Here is a 14,448-nt window from a genome sequence, read left to right on the forward strand (position 1 = left end):
GCTTGCAGCCAGCTTGGGCTTCTTAGGCTACTGGACACCATTAGCTCCAGAGGGATCGACCGCAGGCCCAGCCTTGGTGTTCGGTCCCGGAGCCGCGCCGCCGCCCCCCTTACAGAGCCAGAAGCAAGAAGAGGTCCGGAAAATCGGCGGCAGAAGACATCAGTCTTCACCAAGGTAGCGCACAGCACTGCAGCTGTGCGCCATTGCTCCTCATACACACTTCACACTCCGGTCACTGAGGGTGCAGGGCGCTTGGGGGGGGCGCCCTGAGCAGCAATAAAAACACCTTGGCTGGCAAAAATACCACAATATATAGCCCCAGAGGCTATATATGTGGTAAATACCCCTGCCAGAATCCAGAAAAAAGCGGGAGAATAGGCCGCGGAAAAGGGGCGGAGCTATCTCCCTCAGACACACTGGCGCCATTTTCTCTTCACAGTGCAGCTGGAAGAAAGCTCCCCAGGCTCTCCCCTGTAGTTTTCAGGCTCAAAGGGTTAAAAAGAGAGGGGGGGCACTAAATTTAGGCGCAATATTATATATACAAGTAGCTATTGGGGAAATTTCACTCAGTTATAGTGTTAATCCCCACATTATATAGCGCTCTGGTGTGTGCTGGCATACTCTCTCTCTGTCTCCCCAAAGGGCTTTGTGGGGTCCTGTCCTCAGTCAGAGCATTCCCTGTGTGTGTGCGGTATGTTTAATGAGGAGGCTTATATGGTGACGGAGCAGATGCCGATAAATGTGATGTCGCCCCCTGTGGGGCCGACACCAGAGTGGATGGTTAGGTGAAAGGTATTAACCGACAGTGTCAACTCCTTACATAAAAGGGTGGATGACGTAACAGCTGTGGGACAGCCGGCTTCTCAGTCCGCGCCTGCCCAGGCGTCTCAAAGGCCATCAGGGGCTCAAAAACGCCCGCTCACTCAGATGGCAGACACAGATGTCGACACGGAGTCTGACTCCAGTGTCGACAAGGTTGAGACATATACACAATCCACTAGGAACATCCGTGACTTGATCCCGGCAATAAAAAATGTGTTACACATTTCTGACATTAACCCAAGTACCACTAAAAAAAAAAAAGGGTTTTATGTTTGGGGAGAAAAAGCAGGCAGTGTTTTGTTCCCCCATCAGATGAATGAATGAAGTGTGTGAAAAGCGTGGGTTCCCCCCGATAAGAAACTGGTAATTTCTAAAAAGTTACTGATGGCGTACCCTTTCCCGCCAGAGGATAAGTTACACTGGGAGATATCCCCTAGGGTGGATAAGGCCCTCACACGGTTGTCAAAAAAGGTGGCACTGCCGTTTTAGGAACGGACACTTTGAAGGTACCTGTTGATAAAAAGCAGGAGGCTATCCTGAAGTCTGTATTTACACACTCAGGTACTAGACTAAGACCTACAGATCGTGCTGCTGCAGCGTGGTCGGTGACCCTGTCAAACATGAGAACATATTAAAGACGTCGTCTTATATATGAGGGATGCACAGAGGGATATTTTGCCGGCTGGCATCCAAAATGAATGTAATGTCCATTCTGTCAGGAGGGTATTAGAGACCTGTCACTGGACAGGTGATGCTGACTTTAAAAGGCGCATAGAGATTCTGCCTTATAAGGGTGAGGAATTATTTGGGGATGGTCTCTGGGACCTTGTATCCATTACCTCAGGTTTCCTCACAGACTAAGAAAGCACTGTATTATCAGGTACAGTCCTTTCGGCTTCAGAAAAGCAAGCGGGTCAAAGGCGCTTCCTTTCTGTACAGAGACATGGGAAGAGGGAAAAAGCTGCACCAGTCAGCCTGTTCCCAGAATCAAAATTCTTCTCTCACTTCCTCTGAGTCCACAGCATGACGCGGGGGCTCCACAGGTGTAGCCAGGTACGGTGGGGGGCCGTCTCAAAAATTTCAGCGATCAGTGGGCTCGCTCACAGGTGGATCCCTGTTTCATTCAAGTAGTATTTCAGGGGTACAAGCTGGAATTCGAGATGTCTCCCCCCCGCCGTTTCCTCAAATATGCCTTGCCGACAACTCCCTCAGGCAGGGAGGCTGCGCTAGAGGCAATTAATAAGCTGTATTCCCAGCAGGTAATACTCAAGGTGCCCCTACTTCAACAAGGACGGGGTTACTATTCCACACGGTTTGGGGTACCGAAACCGCATGGTTCGGTGTGACCCATTTTATATTTAAAATCCTTGAACACATACATAAAAAAATTCAAGTTCAAGATGGAATCGCTCAGGGCGGTTATTGCAAGCCTGGACGAGGGGGATTACATGGGATCCCGGGACATCAAGGATGCTTACCTGCATGTCCCCATTTACCATCCTCGCCAGGAGTACCTCAGATTTGTGGTACAGGATTACCATTACCAAGTCCAGACACTGCCGTTTGGACTGTACATGGCACCGAGGGTGTTTACCAAGGTAATGGCCGAAATGATGATACTCCTTCGAAAAAAGGGAGTTTTAATTATCCCGTACTTGGACAATCTCCTTATAAGGGCAAGGTCCAAGGAGCAGTTGCTAGTCGGGGTAGCACTATTTTGGAAAGTGCTACAACAGCACGGTTGGATTCTAAACAGTCCAAAGTCACAGCTGGTTCCTACGACACGTCTACTGTTCCTGGGGATGGTTCTGGACACAGAACAGAAATAAGTGTTTCTCCCGGAGGAGAAAGCCAAGGAGCTGTCATCTCTAGTCAGAGATCTCCTGAAGCCAAAACAGGTATCGGTGCATCATTGCACGCGAGTCCTGGGAAAAATGGTAGCTTCCTACGAAGCAATCCCATTCGGCAGGTTCCATGCAAGAACTTTTCAGTGGGACCTGTTGGACAAGTGGTCCGGATCACAGCTTCAGATGCATCGGCTGATAACCCTGTCTTCAAGGACCAGGGTATCTCTACTGTGGTGGCTGCAGAGTGCCCATCTTCAAGAGGGCCGCAGGTTCGGCATACAGGACTAGGTCCTAGTGACCATGGATGCCAGCCTTTGAGGCTGGGGGGCAGTCACACAGGGAAGAAACTTCCAGGGACTTTGGTCAAGTCAGGTGACTTCCCTACACATAAATATTCTGGAACTGAGGGCCATTTACAATGCCCTGAGTCAGGCAAGGCCTCTGCTTCAAAACCAGCCGGTACTGATCCAATCAGACAACATCACGGCAGTCGCCCATGTAAACCAACGGGGCGGCACAAGAAGCAGTACGGCGATGGCAGAAGCCACAAGGATTCTCCGATGGGCGGAAAATCATGTGTTAACACTGTCAGCAGTGTTCATTCCCGGAGTGGACGACTGGGAAGCAGATCTTCTCAGCAGACACGACCTCCACCCGGGAGAGTGGGGATTTCATCCAGAAGTCTTCCAAAGGATTGTACACCATTGGGAAAGGCCACAGGTGGACATGATGGCGTCCCGCCTCAACAAAAAGCTATAAAAGATATTGCGCCAGGTCAAAGGACCCTCAGGCGATAGCTGTGGACGCTCTGGTACCACCGTGGGTGTACCAGTCGGTTTATGTGTTCCCCCCTCTGCCTCTCATACAAAAGGTACTGAGAATAATAAGAAAACGAGGAGTAAGAACGATACTCGTGGTTCCGGATTGGCCAAGAAGAGCTTGGTACCCAGAACTTCAAGAAATTATATCAGAGGACCCATGGCCTCTGCCGCTCAGACAGGACCTGCGGCAGCAGGGGCCCTGTCTGTTCCAAGACTTACCGCGGCTACGTTTTGACGGCATGGCGGTTGAACGCCGGATCCTAAAGGAAAAGGGCATTCCGGAGGAAGTCATTCCTACGCTGATTCAAGCCAGGAAAGATGTAACTGCAAAACATTATCACCGCATATGGCGAAAATATGTTGCTTGGTGTGAGGCCAAAAAAGGCCCCAACAGAGGAATTTCAACTAGGTCGATTTCTGCATTTCCTACAAGCAGGAGTGTCTATGGGCCTAAAATTAGGCTCCATTAAGGTACAGATCTCGGCTCTGTCGATTTTCTTCCAGAAAGAACTAGCTTCAGTACCTGAAGTTCAGACATTGTAAAAGGAGTGCTGCATATTCAGCCCCCGGTTGTGCCTCCAGTGGCACCTTGGGTTCTCAACGTGGTGTTGAGTTTCTTAAAATCACATTGGTGTGAGCCACTAAAAACCGTGGATCTAAAATATCTCACGCGGAAAGTGGTCATGTTATTGGCCTTGGCTTCGGCCTGGCGTGTATCAGAATTGGCGGCTTTGTCATATAAAAGTCCTTATCTGATTTTCCATATGGATAGGGCAGAATTGAGGACTCGTCCCCAGTTTCTCCCTAAGGTGATATCAGCTTTTCACTTGAACCAACCTATTGTAGTGCCTGCGGCTACTAGGGACTTGGAGGATTCCAAGTTACTGGACGTAGTCAGGGCCTTGAAAAATTATGTTTCCAGGACGGCTAGAGTCAGGAGAACTGACTCGCTGTTTATCCTGTATGCACCCAGCAAACTGGGTGCTCCTGCTTCTAAGCAGACTATTGCTCGCTGGATTTGTAGCACAATTCAGCTGGCGCATTCTGCGGCTGGACTACCGCAGCCAAAATCTGTAAAAGCCCATTCCACAAGGAAGGTGGGCTCATCTTGGGCAGCTGCCCGAGGGGTCTCGGCTTTCCAACTTTGCCGAGCTGCAACTTGGTCAGGGGCAAACACGTTTGCTAAATTCTACAAAATTGATACCCTGGCTAAGGAGGACCTGGAGTTCTCTCATTCGGTGCTGCAGAGTCATCCGCACTCTCCCGTCCGTTTGGGAGCTTTGGTATAATCTCCATGGTCCTTACGGAGTTCCCAGCATCCACTAGGACGTCAGAGAAAATAAGATTTTACTCACCGGTAAATCTATTTCTCGTAGTCCGTAGTGGATGCTGGGCGCCCATCCCAAGTGCGGATTGTCTGCAATACTTGTATATAGTTATTGCCTAACTAAAGGGTTATTGTTGAGCCATCTGTTGAGAGGCTCAGTTATATTCATACTGTTAGCTGGGTATAGTATCACGAGTTATACGGTGTGATTGGTGTGGCTGGTATGAGTCTTACCCGGGATTCAAAATCCTTCCTTATTATGTCAGCTCGTCCGGGCACAGTGTCCTAACTGAGGCTTGGAGGAGGGTCATAGTGGGAGGAGCCAGTGCACACCAGGTGACCTAAAGCTTTCTTTAGTTGTGCCCAGTCTCCTGCGGAGCCGCTATTCCCCATGGTCCTTACGGAGTTCCCAGCATCCACTACGGACTACGAGAAATAGATTTACCGGTGAGTAAAATCTTATTTTCTCCGTAGTATTTTTTCCTAAAAACAAACCTTCCCATTCAATATCCCTGAAAAATACCCTCATCTTTTCAAAATTTGCTTTGCTTAAGTTTAGAGTCCTAGTTGAGCCAGTATAGGGCTGTTTATGGAAACTGATATTGAATGTGACCATACTGTGGTCGCTGTTTCCTATGGGTTCCCCTACTATAATACCTGATACCAAATCCCCATTGTTTGTTAATACCAGGTCTGAGATTGCATTGTACCTAGTTGGTTCCTCAATTAGTTGAATTAAGTAGTTATCATTAAGTGTGTTTAAAAACATATTGCCCCTAGCAGTATCACATGAATCGTTTTTCCAGTTTATCTCTGGATAGTTAAAATCTCCCATCACTACTATGTCTCCTACTCCTGCTGCTCTTTCAATTTGCTTTAGTATCAATTCCTCATCAGATACGTTGATACCAGGCGGCCTATAGCATACACCCAATACTAACTTTTTTATTCCTTTTTCCCTGCATGCAATTTCTACCCATAATGTCTCGACAGTGTCTACAGTCCCCTCCTGAATATCTTCCCGTATATCAGGTTTTAAAAACGGCTTTACGTAAAGACACACCCCTCCACCCTTTTTATTTAGTCTGTCTCTCCTAAACAGTGTATAGCCCTCTAGATTGACTGTCCAATCATGAGATTCGTCCCACCAAGTTTCAGTAATGCCTATAATATCATACTGTTTACTTGCTGCAAGTATTTCTAGTTCACCCTTTTTACCAGTAATGCTTCTGGCGTTTACATACATACAACTAAGATAAGTATTTTCCCTTGCGTTAGGGACATCTTTCACTTTATGTAGCAATGATGACCTGTAATCGGCATTGGTTAGTGCTTTGGTAAAATCTCTTTCAGTCTCTCTGTGGCTTCACTCACAGGTCTTCTTGCTTGAATGCTGAGTTTTGAGGGTGGCAGTGCCTGGGTGGTATGATAGAGCGGGTATGGTATAAAAGATAGACAGTGTCTAGTTAGGCAGTCAATAGATAGACACCATATGTTAGACAGACATTAGGTCGACCGGGTCAAAAGGTCGACATGAAAAAGGTTGACAGGGTCAAAAGGTTGACATGAAAATGGTCGACATAAAAAAGGTAGACACCATGTTTTTTGCATTTTTGTGGTTTGTGTGGATAGTTTTGTCATCTGGGACCCTCAATTGTAGAAAGGCATACCCTCGCGGGGCTCGCTTCACTCGTCACGCTTCGGGCTCGGTGGCTCGCTTCGCTTGTCACAAGGTTTATGACCAGCTCTATGCCGACATGGATAGAGAAGGTAGGAAATAGTCCAAAAACATGTTAAATGTAAAAAAAAATGTGTCTATCTTTTTTATGTCGACCATTTTCATGTCGACCTTTTGACCCTGTCGACCTTTTATACTGTCTACCTTTTTCATGTCGACCTTTTGACCATGTCGACCTAATGTCTATCTAACATATGGTGTCTATCTATTGACTGTCTAACTAGACACTGTCTATCTATCAACCGGATACCAATAGAGCTTCCCTTTCCTCACAAATAATCCATCATTGCTCACTAGGACATCCAAGCACCTACTGTAGATATTATTTTGCAGCCTTTTCCTATCTTGTACATGTCTATAACACTATCTTTAATTTTCTTGGACTGCTCTTTGATTTTCATTTCACAGATTGACAGTATAACCAATGTTATTTGAATTAGGGGGTCTTTTATCCATAAAAGCAGACCTTTTTTTTTTAAAGATTTTTTTTAATTGTCATTTGTAACACAGACAAACCTGCTGACATATTATTAAGGAGTTATATACTCTCGCAAGACACTGCATCATTCAACTATGACCATTGTTAAAGTAAACATTTCTAAACTGAGTTTATGATGACTATACACGTTCTTCATCTATGGAAAATTAAAAATTGATAACAAGTTTTTTAGTATGAAGATAATAAATGATGACGGCAGTCATTGGTTCTTTAAAAGCTCCAATTGCACGACGTACATGTGTTTGGACATCTTGCTCTCTTCTATAAATGTATCTATCACACTTTGAGCGTCATTTGACATGAAAGAAAGAGTTTGATTAAAGTTACATAAAGCTGACACTGAAAGCAGATACTGCAGGCAGTAATGCAGTGTGCCCTCTGTCCCACCAGGAGGCGTACAAGCTGTTACATGAAGCAGTGGGCTCGGAGATGGAGTATAATGAGACTGTGGCTGAGATGTTCAGTATAATGGGCAGCATATGTTTGGCGGATGGGAAAATACAGAAGGGCTACCGGCTGCTGAAAAAGGTAACATGGCAAAAGCGGCATGCTGGACTCAACGTACAGTACCACAATATAAATCAGGGTCATGTCTGATTAATTTATCCACAAAGGGAGCATCACCCTGTCCATCCACCTGACCATCACCCTTACCATCACTATGAGCATCATACTAACCATCTCCCTGACCATCACCCTTACCGACGCCCTGACCGTCACCCTGACCATCACCATTACTGATGCCCTGACCATCACCTATCATCCTGTCCATTACCTATCACCCTGACCATCAACCAGACCATCACCTGACTATCACCCATACCATTGCTCTACCATCAACCAGACCATCACGTATCACCTTTACCATTGCTCCGACCATCACCTATCACTAACACTATCGCCCTGACCATCGTCTATCACCCTGACCATCTTTACAAACTCAAAAAAGAAATTGTGACTGTACTATCTTGAACAATATTTTTCTATCTTTTTTTTCCTTAGTTGTGTAGTCAGATGGACAGGAATATGTAACAATATATCAACCATTAATACCACACCTTTATTATACTCTTACTGAGGAGGAGCCAGAATTTTGGTGTCATCCCTCAGAGGGTGGTACCAGGGTGCAGCCCATACCCCTCCCCAGTCACGCCACTTTCCTAATCCTCTCTGTGCCATCACAGATGCACTGACTCGGGTGCATGCGCAGGTAACAAAAACATAGCCAACTGCGTAATAATTGGAATAGCGTACGACTCTGAATCGGGCCCAAAGACGCCACATCGGACACACGATCGGATCTCTAAGCAACCCTATGATGGTTTCTCAGAATGTCCATCACAAGTAAGCTGCTGCCTTCACAAGTGCTTACGAATTTGCAGTCACAGACACGCCCCTGTAACGGCACGCCTGTGCTTTTGAAGCCACCACCGTTACCTCCCACAAATGGTCACTACCCATCACTCACACTGCAAATAAATCCTCATTGCGAATGCCCGTGCTAATCAACAGCGGCACGTGTACAGTGCGACTCAGCCACATGCACAGCACATAAAAATAATCGCTCAACTGCGCAAACATCTGCGCTGCGACCACCTGTGAGTCAGGTCACTCGATTTAATTTGCTTTGTAGAAAGCAATAAATACCTGATCTCAGCGTTGCCTCCTTCATTATCATTCTAGGTTGTCAGACAATGCCTCTTTATGTCTCTTTCAGTGTTCGGATATTCAGATAGCCGTGTATGGGTCTCAGCACAGTAAAAGCAGAGAGACCCAGAACCTGCTGGCTACATTACAGAAGTAAGTTTTGCTTCAATTTTCAGTTCTGTAAACAGGTTTATTGAAGAAACTTATTTTATTGCAAAGAAGTATGAAACAGCTATAACGTTCACTCGCAGTCCAGGTCATATTGGTGGTCATTCCGAGTTGTTCGCTCGTTGCCGATTTTTGCAACGGAGCGATTAGGTGGAAAATGCGCATGCGCATGGTACACAGCGCGCATGCGCTTAGTAATTTAACACAAAACTTAATAGATTTACACAAGCTCGAGCTACGTTTTTTCCTCGCTCGAGTAATCGTAGTGTGATTGACAGGAAGTGGGTGTTTCTGGGTGGAAACTGGCCGTTTTCAGGGAGTGTGCTAAAAAACGCAGGCGTGCCAGATAAAAACGCAGGAGTGGCTGCAGAAACAGGGGAGTGGCTGGCCGGACGCTGGGCGTGTTTGTGACGTCAAACCAGGAACTAAATGGACTGAGGTGATTGCAATCTAGGAGTAGGTCTGGAGCTACTCAGAAACTGCAGGGAATTATTTAGTAGCAGTTCTGCTGACCTTTCATTCGCTATTCTGCTAAGCTAAGATACACTCCCAGAGGGCGGCGGCTTTGCGTGTGCAATGCTGCTAAAAGCAGCTAGCGAGCGAACAACTCGGAATGACCACCTTTGTTCTTTCTGTGTGTATAATTGTCATTACCTGAACACACAGGACCTTGTGAGCTTACCTTAAGATACTGTGTACAATATGTCTGCCACATGGATATGCTTTAAGCATATAATAACACCATAAAGACCAATTGTTAATGATGATGACTGGTGTAAAAATAAAGAAAATAATCAATTAAATAAAAAAATAAAAAAACTCAATACTGTAAGCAAAGGGCCTAATTCGGCATGGGTTGTAGATGTGACAATAATATCACCTCTACAACCCATTACACTGACATGTGGGGGGATGTCCAGCACAGGACAAGTCCGCCCTGCATGCCGGGTCCTGTCCCCCACACACATACGAGGGCATCGCAAGACAGCGATGCTCTCACTTGTTTAGGGTTGCGTCCTGCCTAAGCAGCCTAGCTGCGAAGACAGTCGGCGGGCGGCCATCTTTTGGGTTGCAGCAGCTGCGTGCTGATGTGCAGAAATCACTTCATAGCGATTTTTGCACAATAGTGTCTGAAACTGAATTAGGCCCAAAATACTTTACTTCAGGAGTTCTCTAATGCCACCTACAGGTCATGTTTTCAGGATTTCTATCCATTGAAGATGGTGGATAATTACTGACCTAGGTAATATAGATTAACTCACCTGTGAATGATTAATTGAATCCTGAAAACATGACCTGTTGTTGGAACCTGAGGATTGGCGATGAGAACGGATTTATGTAAATGAATAGCAGTCAGTCATCAACTAAATCCATGGTGATCCTCTTCTTCCTTGATGCTCTTAGGACCTCATTCGGTAAGGATTGTAAAATTTGCGAATCGCAATCCGGACGATTATTGAATGACTGCGCATGCGCAGCATTTGCATTGCGCGCATGTGAGTAAAAATAGCAACAGAAATTGCATACACATCGTGATTGCAATGCAGCCGCTGTTTGACTGACAATAAGCCGGCGTCTCTGGACGGAAACCTGATGTTTTCCGGGTGTGTCTGAAAAAACCCAGGCGTGCGCAGGCGTTTGTAAGGAGGGCCTCTGACGTCAGCGATGACCACTTCCAGTCTCTTGTGTCGCAAGAATTGGGGATGACCTTGCCTTGCGTAGATAGTAAAAATCTTCGATGTTCCGGTAATTGCGTATAGTTTTGCGATCAGCCCGCATATTGCGATGCATTCATAATTTCTGTAATGGGCATTTTTTTCTCTATTTCTGGTTGGCAACTATTTGATTGCAGCAACTGCTTTTTACCAGAAACTGCAATTCTTAATGAATAAGGGGCTTAATTCATAGTTGATCGCAGCAGCAAATTTGTTAGCAGTTGGGCAAAACCATGTGCACTGCAGGGGAGGCAGATATAACATGTGCAGAGAGAGTTAGATTTGGGTGTGGTGTGTTCAAACTGAAATCTAAATTGCAGTGTAAAAATAAAGCAGCAAGTATTTACCCTGCACAGAAACAATATAACCCACCCAAATCTAACTCTCTCTGCAAATGTTACATCTGCCCCCCTGCAGTGCACATGGTTATGCCCAACTGCTAACAAATTTGCTGCTGCGATCAACTCGGAATTACCGTCCATAGGCCCTCATTCCGAGTCGTTCGCTCTGTAATTTTCTTCGCATCGCAGCGTTTTTCTGCTTAGTACGCATGCGCAATGTTCGCACTGCGACTGCGCCAAGTAATTTTGCTATGAAGATAGTTTTTTTACTCACGGCTTTTTCTTCGCTCCGGCGATCGTAGTGTGATTGACAGGAAATGGGTGTTACTGGGCGGAAACACGGCGTTTTATGGGCGTGTGGATAAAAACGCTACCGTTTCCGGAAAAAACGCGGGAGTGGCTGGAGAAACGGAGGAGTGTCTGGGCGAACGCTGGGTGTGTTTATGACGTCAAACCAGGAACGACAAGCAGTGAACTGATCGCAGATGCCGAGTAAGTCTGAAGCTACTCTGAAACTGCTAAGTAGTTTGTAATCGCAATATTGCGAATACATCGTTCGCAATTTTAAGAAGCTAAGATTCACTCCCAGTAGGCGGCGGCTTAGCGTGTGTAACTCTGCTAAAATCGCCTTGCGAGCAAACAACTTGGAATGAGGGCCATAGTTCCTGTGTTTGTTACATGTGTCCCTCTTGAGTGTTGGATTGTTTTTTATTATATTGGTGGATACACACCTAGAAATGCTCTTTCATGTATTTTGCATATGGAAGATGTAAAATGCACCTAAATGACAGCATAGTATTTACCCTGCACAGCAACAATATAACCCACCCAAATTATTATTATTTTTTAGCCGTTATTTATATAGCGCACACATATTCCGCAGCGCTGTACAGAGATTATTTGCCCATTCACATCAGTCTCTGCCCCAGTGGAGCTTACAATTTATATTCGCTATCACATGTTCACACAGACACACATTCACACTAGGGCATACTTGCCTACCTGACCCTCTCCATGAGGGAAAAAATGCTCTGTTCCTGGGTAATGTATGATTGCCATCACCTGTAGTGAGCTAGTTAATTGATAAGAAAGGTGTTTCACCACAGGTGATGGCAATCATACATTACCAGGAAAGTCCAGGAACAGAGCATTTTCTCCCTCATGGAGAGGGTCAGGTAGGCAAGTATGCACTAGGGCAGTGGTTCTCAAACTCGGTCCTCAGGACCCAACACAGTGCATGTTTTGCAGGTAACCCAGCAGGTGCACAGGTGTATTAATTACTCACTGACACATTTTAAAAGGTCCACAGGTGGAGCTAATTATGTCACTTGTGATTCTGTGAGGAGACCTGCAAAACATGCACTGTGTGGGGTCCTGAGGACCGAGTTTGAGAACCTCTGCACTAGGGTTAATTTTTGTTTGGGACCAATTAACCTACCAGTATATTTTTGTATTGTGGGAGGAAACCATGCAAGTACGGGAGAATATACAAACTCCACACAGTTAGGGCCATGGTGGGAATTGAACCCATGACCCCAGTGCTGTGAGGCAGTAATGCTAACCATTACACCATCTGTACTGCCCGAATCTAAACTCTCTCTGCAAATGTTATGTCTGTCACACCTGCAGTGTTTAGTATGAGTGCCAGAAAGGCCGGTTTTAGGCATACTCTATTGTTATTACTCTAGGATTCTGTTACAATGCTGGTGGAGTTAGCTGAAGTATAATGGTTAATACAGCTAATTGCCAAGTGCCAGCTAATTGAGAACTAGATCATTCAGAATTGTGTGTTTTGGTCTATACATGAGCAGTGGTAATCTGGGCATACCTGCGGTCTGAGATGCCCAATCCTCACCTCACAGAACGTGGACAGTATATAGAAGTGAGTGGGGGAGGACGTGTGGTGTACAGGAGAGAGAGGTGGGATGTATGAAGAGGAGGGGGAGAGAACACAAGCACCAGAAAACCCCAAATCCTGCCGCGTCAGCCAGAATGACCCAGCAAATATATTCAGATGTAAGCTGGGCTGGCACAAGCTGGTAGTAGTTCATCCAAAAGGTACAGACTCACATAGGACGAGGTGAGCACATAAAAACCTCAAAGGAATAAGTAAAGGAAAGCCTATTTATGGGCCAAACCAGGAAACAAGATGGATTCTTCTGAAGCCATGTTGGATAAGGGGCAAGTTTAATAAAACATTTTCCGTGCAATAGTGACCTTTGGTGGCCAGAGATGAAATGGTCTGCGAATCTCACTACTGTCACCACTGAGCTCCTCTTAACAGGATGGGAGAACCAATTCTCCTGTGTGGACATTTTGCAGATGAAACATTGTACTTTATTTTTCTTCAGGATTAAAAGTGCAGGATAGATTTAAAAGGCCCTTCCAATAGCATATATAATACTCACTGTACCTTATATACCAGTGGTCCCCAAACGCATCCTGTAGAAACCCAACAGTCCAAGTTTTAGGGATATCCATGCTTAGGCACAGGTAATTTAATTAGTACCACAGTGAGTTTGATTATACCATCTGTGCACAAGCAGGGATATCCCTAAGACTTGGACTGTTGGGGTGCCTTTTACACAAAGGAATACTTACACTAATTTCTTCAAATATCTGATCGATGTGTTATGGTTTATATACAGTACAGACAAGCTGCAATATACCCATGGGTTTGTATCTCTCTAATGTACAAAACAAAGGTGTATTCATAACGAATTGTAGGTAATGGAATGTGCTCTACATGCAACGCTAATCCACAGAATCTGTTTCTTGCAGGTCTGGAATGAGTGGAGAGTGATCACCATATTACACTACTAATGACCATCACACTGGGGGCTAGGCTGTATCAGAGGATCCTCCCGCACAGGGTACAAATGCCTACGTACATCCAACGGGATCCGGTTTGAAGATAGACACTGTCTAGGTCAACAATGTTTAGGTTGACCACTATAGGTCGACAGTCGCTAGGTCGACAGGGGTGGAAGGTCAACAGGTTTTCTAGGTCGACAGGGTTTCTAGTTCGACAGGTCAAAAGGTTGACATGAGTTTTTAAAAAAAATCATCTTTTTTTTAACTTTTTCATACTTAACGATCCACGTGGACTACGATTTGAATGGTAATCAGTGCGAGCGAAGCGAGCCATGCAAGGGGACACGGTGCACTAATTGAGGTTCCCGGTCACTCTACGAAGAAAACGTCACTCCCCTTCAAAACTCATGTTGACCATTTGACCTGTCGACCTTCCAACCCTGTTGACCTAGTGACTGTCGACCTATAGTGGTCGACCTAAACATTGTCGACCTAGACACATTAATTTATTTGGAAAACAGTAATTATTCTCCATCGGTGTAATTTAGGGGCAGGTTCCCGTGCGCTCTTGCATGGCACATAAGTCAGTGACAAAATTAGTGTTAGATTTTGACAATGTATATTTTCACCATTGTCAAAATCTAACACTAATTTTGGGACGGACTCAAGAGCGCACGGGAACCTGCTCCTAAAATAGGAATTCAATACC

The 14,448-nt window shown here is 45.5% G+C and overlaps 1 protein-coding gene across 1 annotated transcript in view; it reads left to right on the forward strand.

The window, feature by feature from the left end:
* Window positions 1-13,860, forward strand: part of TTC23L (tetratricopeptide repeat domain 23 like) — a 126,760-nt gene extending 112,900 nt beyond the window's left edge. Inside the window, exons 10-12 of the mRNA XM_063925444.1 lie at window positions 7,445-7,582; window positions 8,772-8,854; window positions 13,707-13,860. Coding sequence (XP_063781514.1) covers window positions 7,445-7,582; window positions 8,772-8,854; window positions 13,707-13,728 — 243 coding nt within the window. The 3' untranslated portion in view covers window positions 13,729-13,860. The remainder of the gene's footprint in view (window positions 1-7,444; window positions 7,583-8,771; window positions 8,855-13,706) is intronic.
* The last annotated feature ends 588 nt before the right edge of the window (window positions 13,861-14,448 follow it).

Source organism: Pseudophryne corroboree, chromosome 1 (genome assembly GCF_028390025.1).
Source record: "Pseudophryne corroboree isolate aPseCor3 chromosome 1, aPseCor3.hap2, whole genome shotgun sequence".
Lineage (NCBI taxonomy): Eukaryota > Metazoa > Chordata > Amphibia > Anura > Myobatrachidae > Pseudophryne > Pseudophryne corroboree.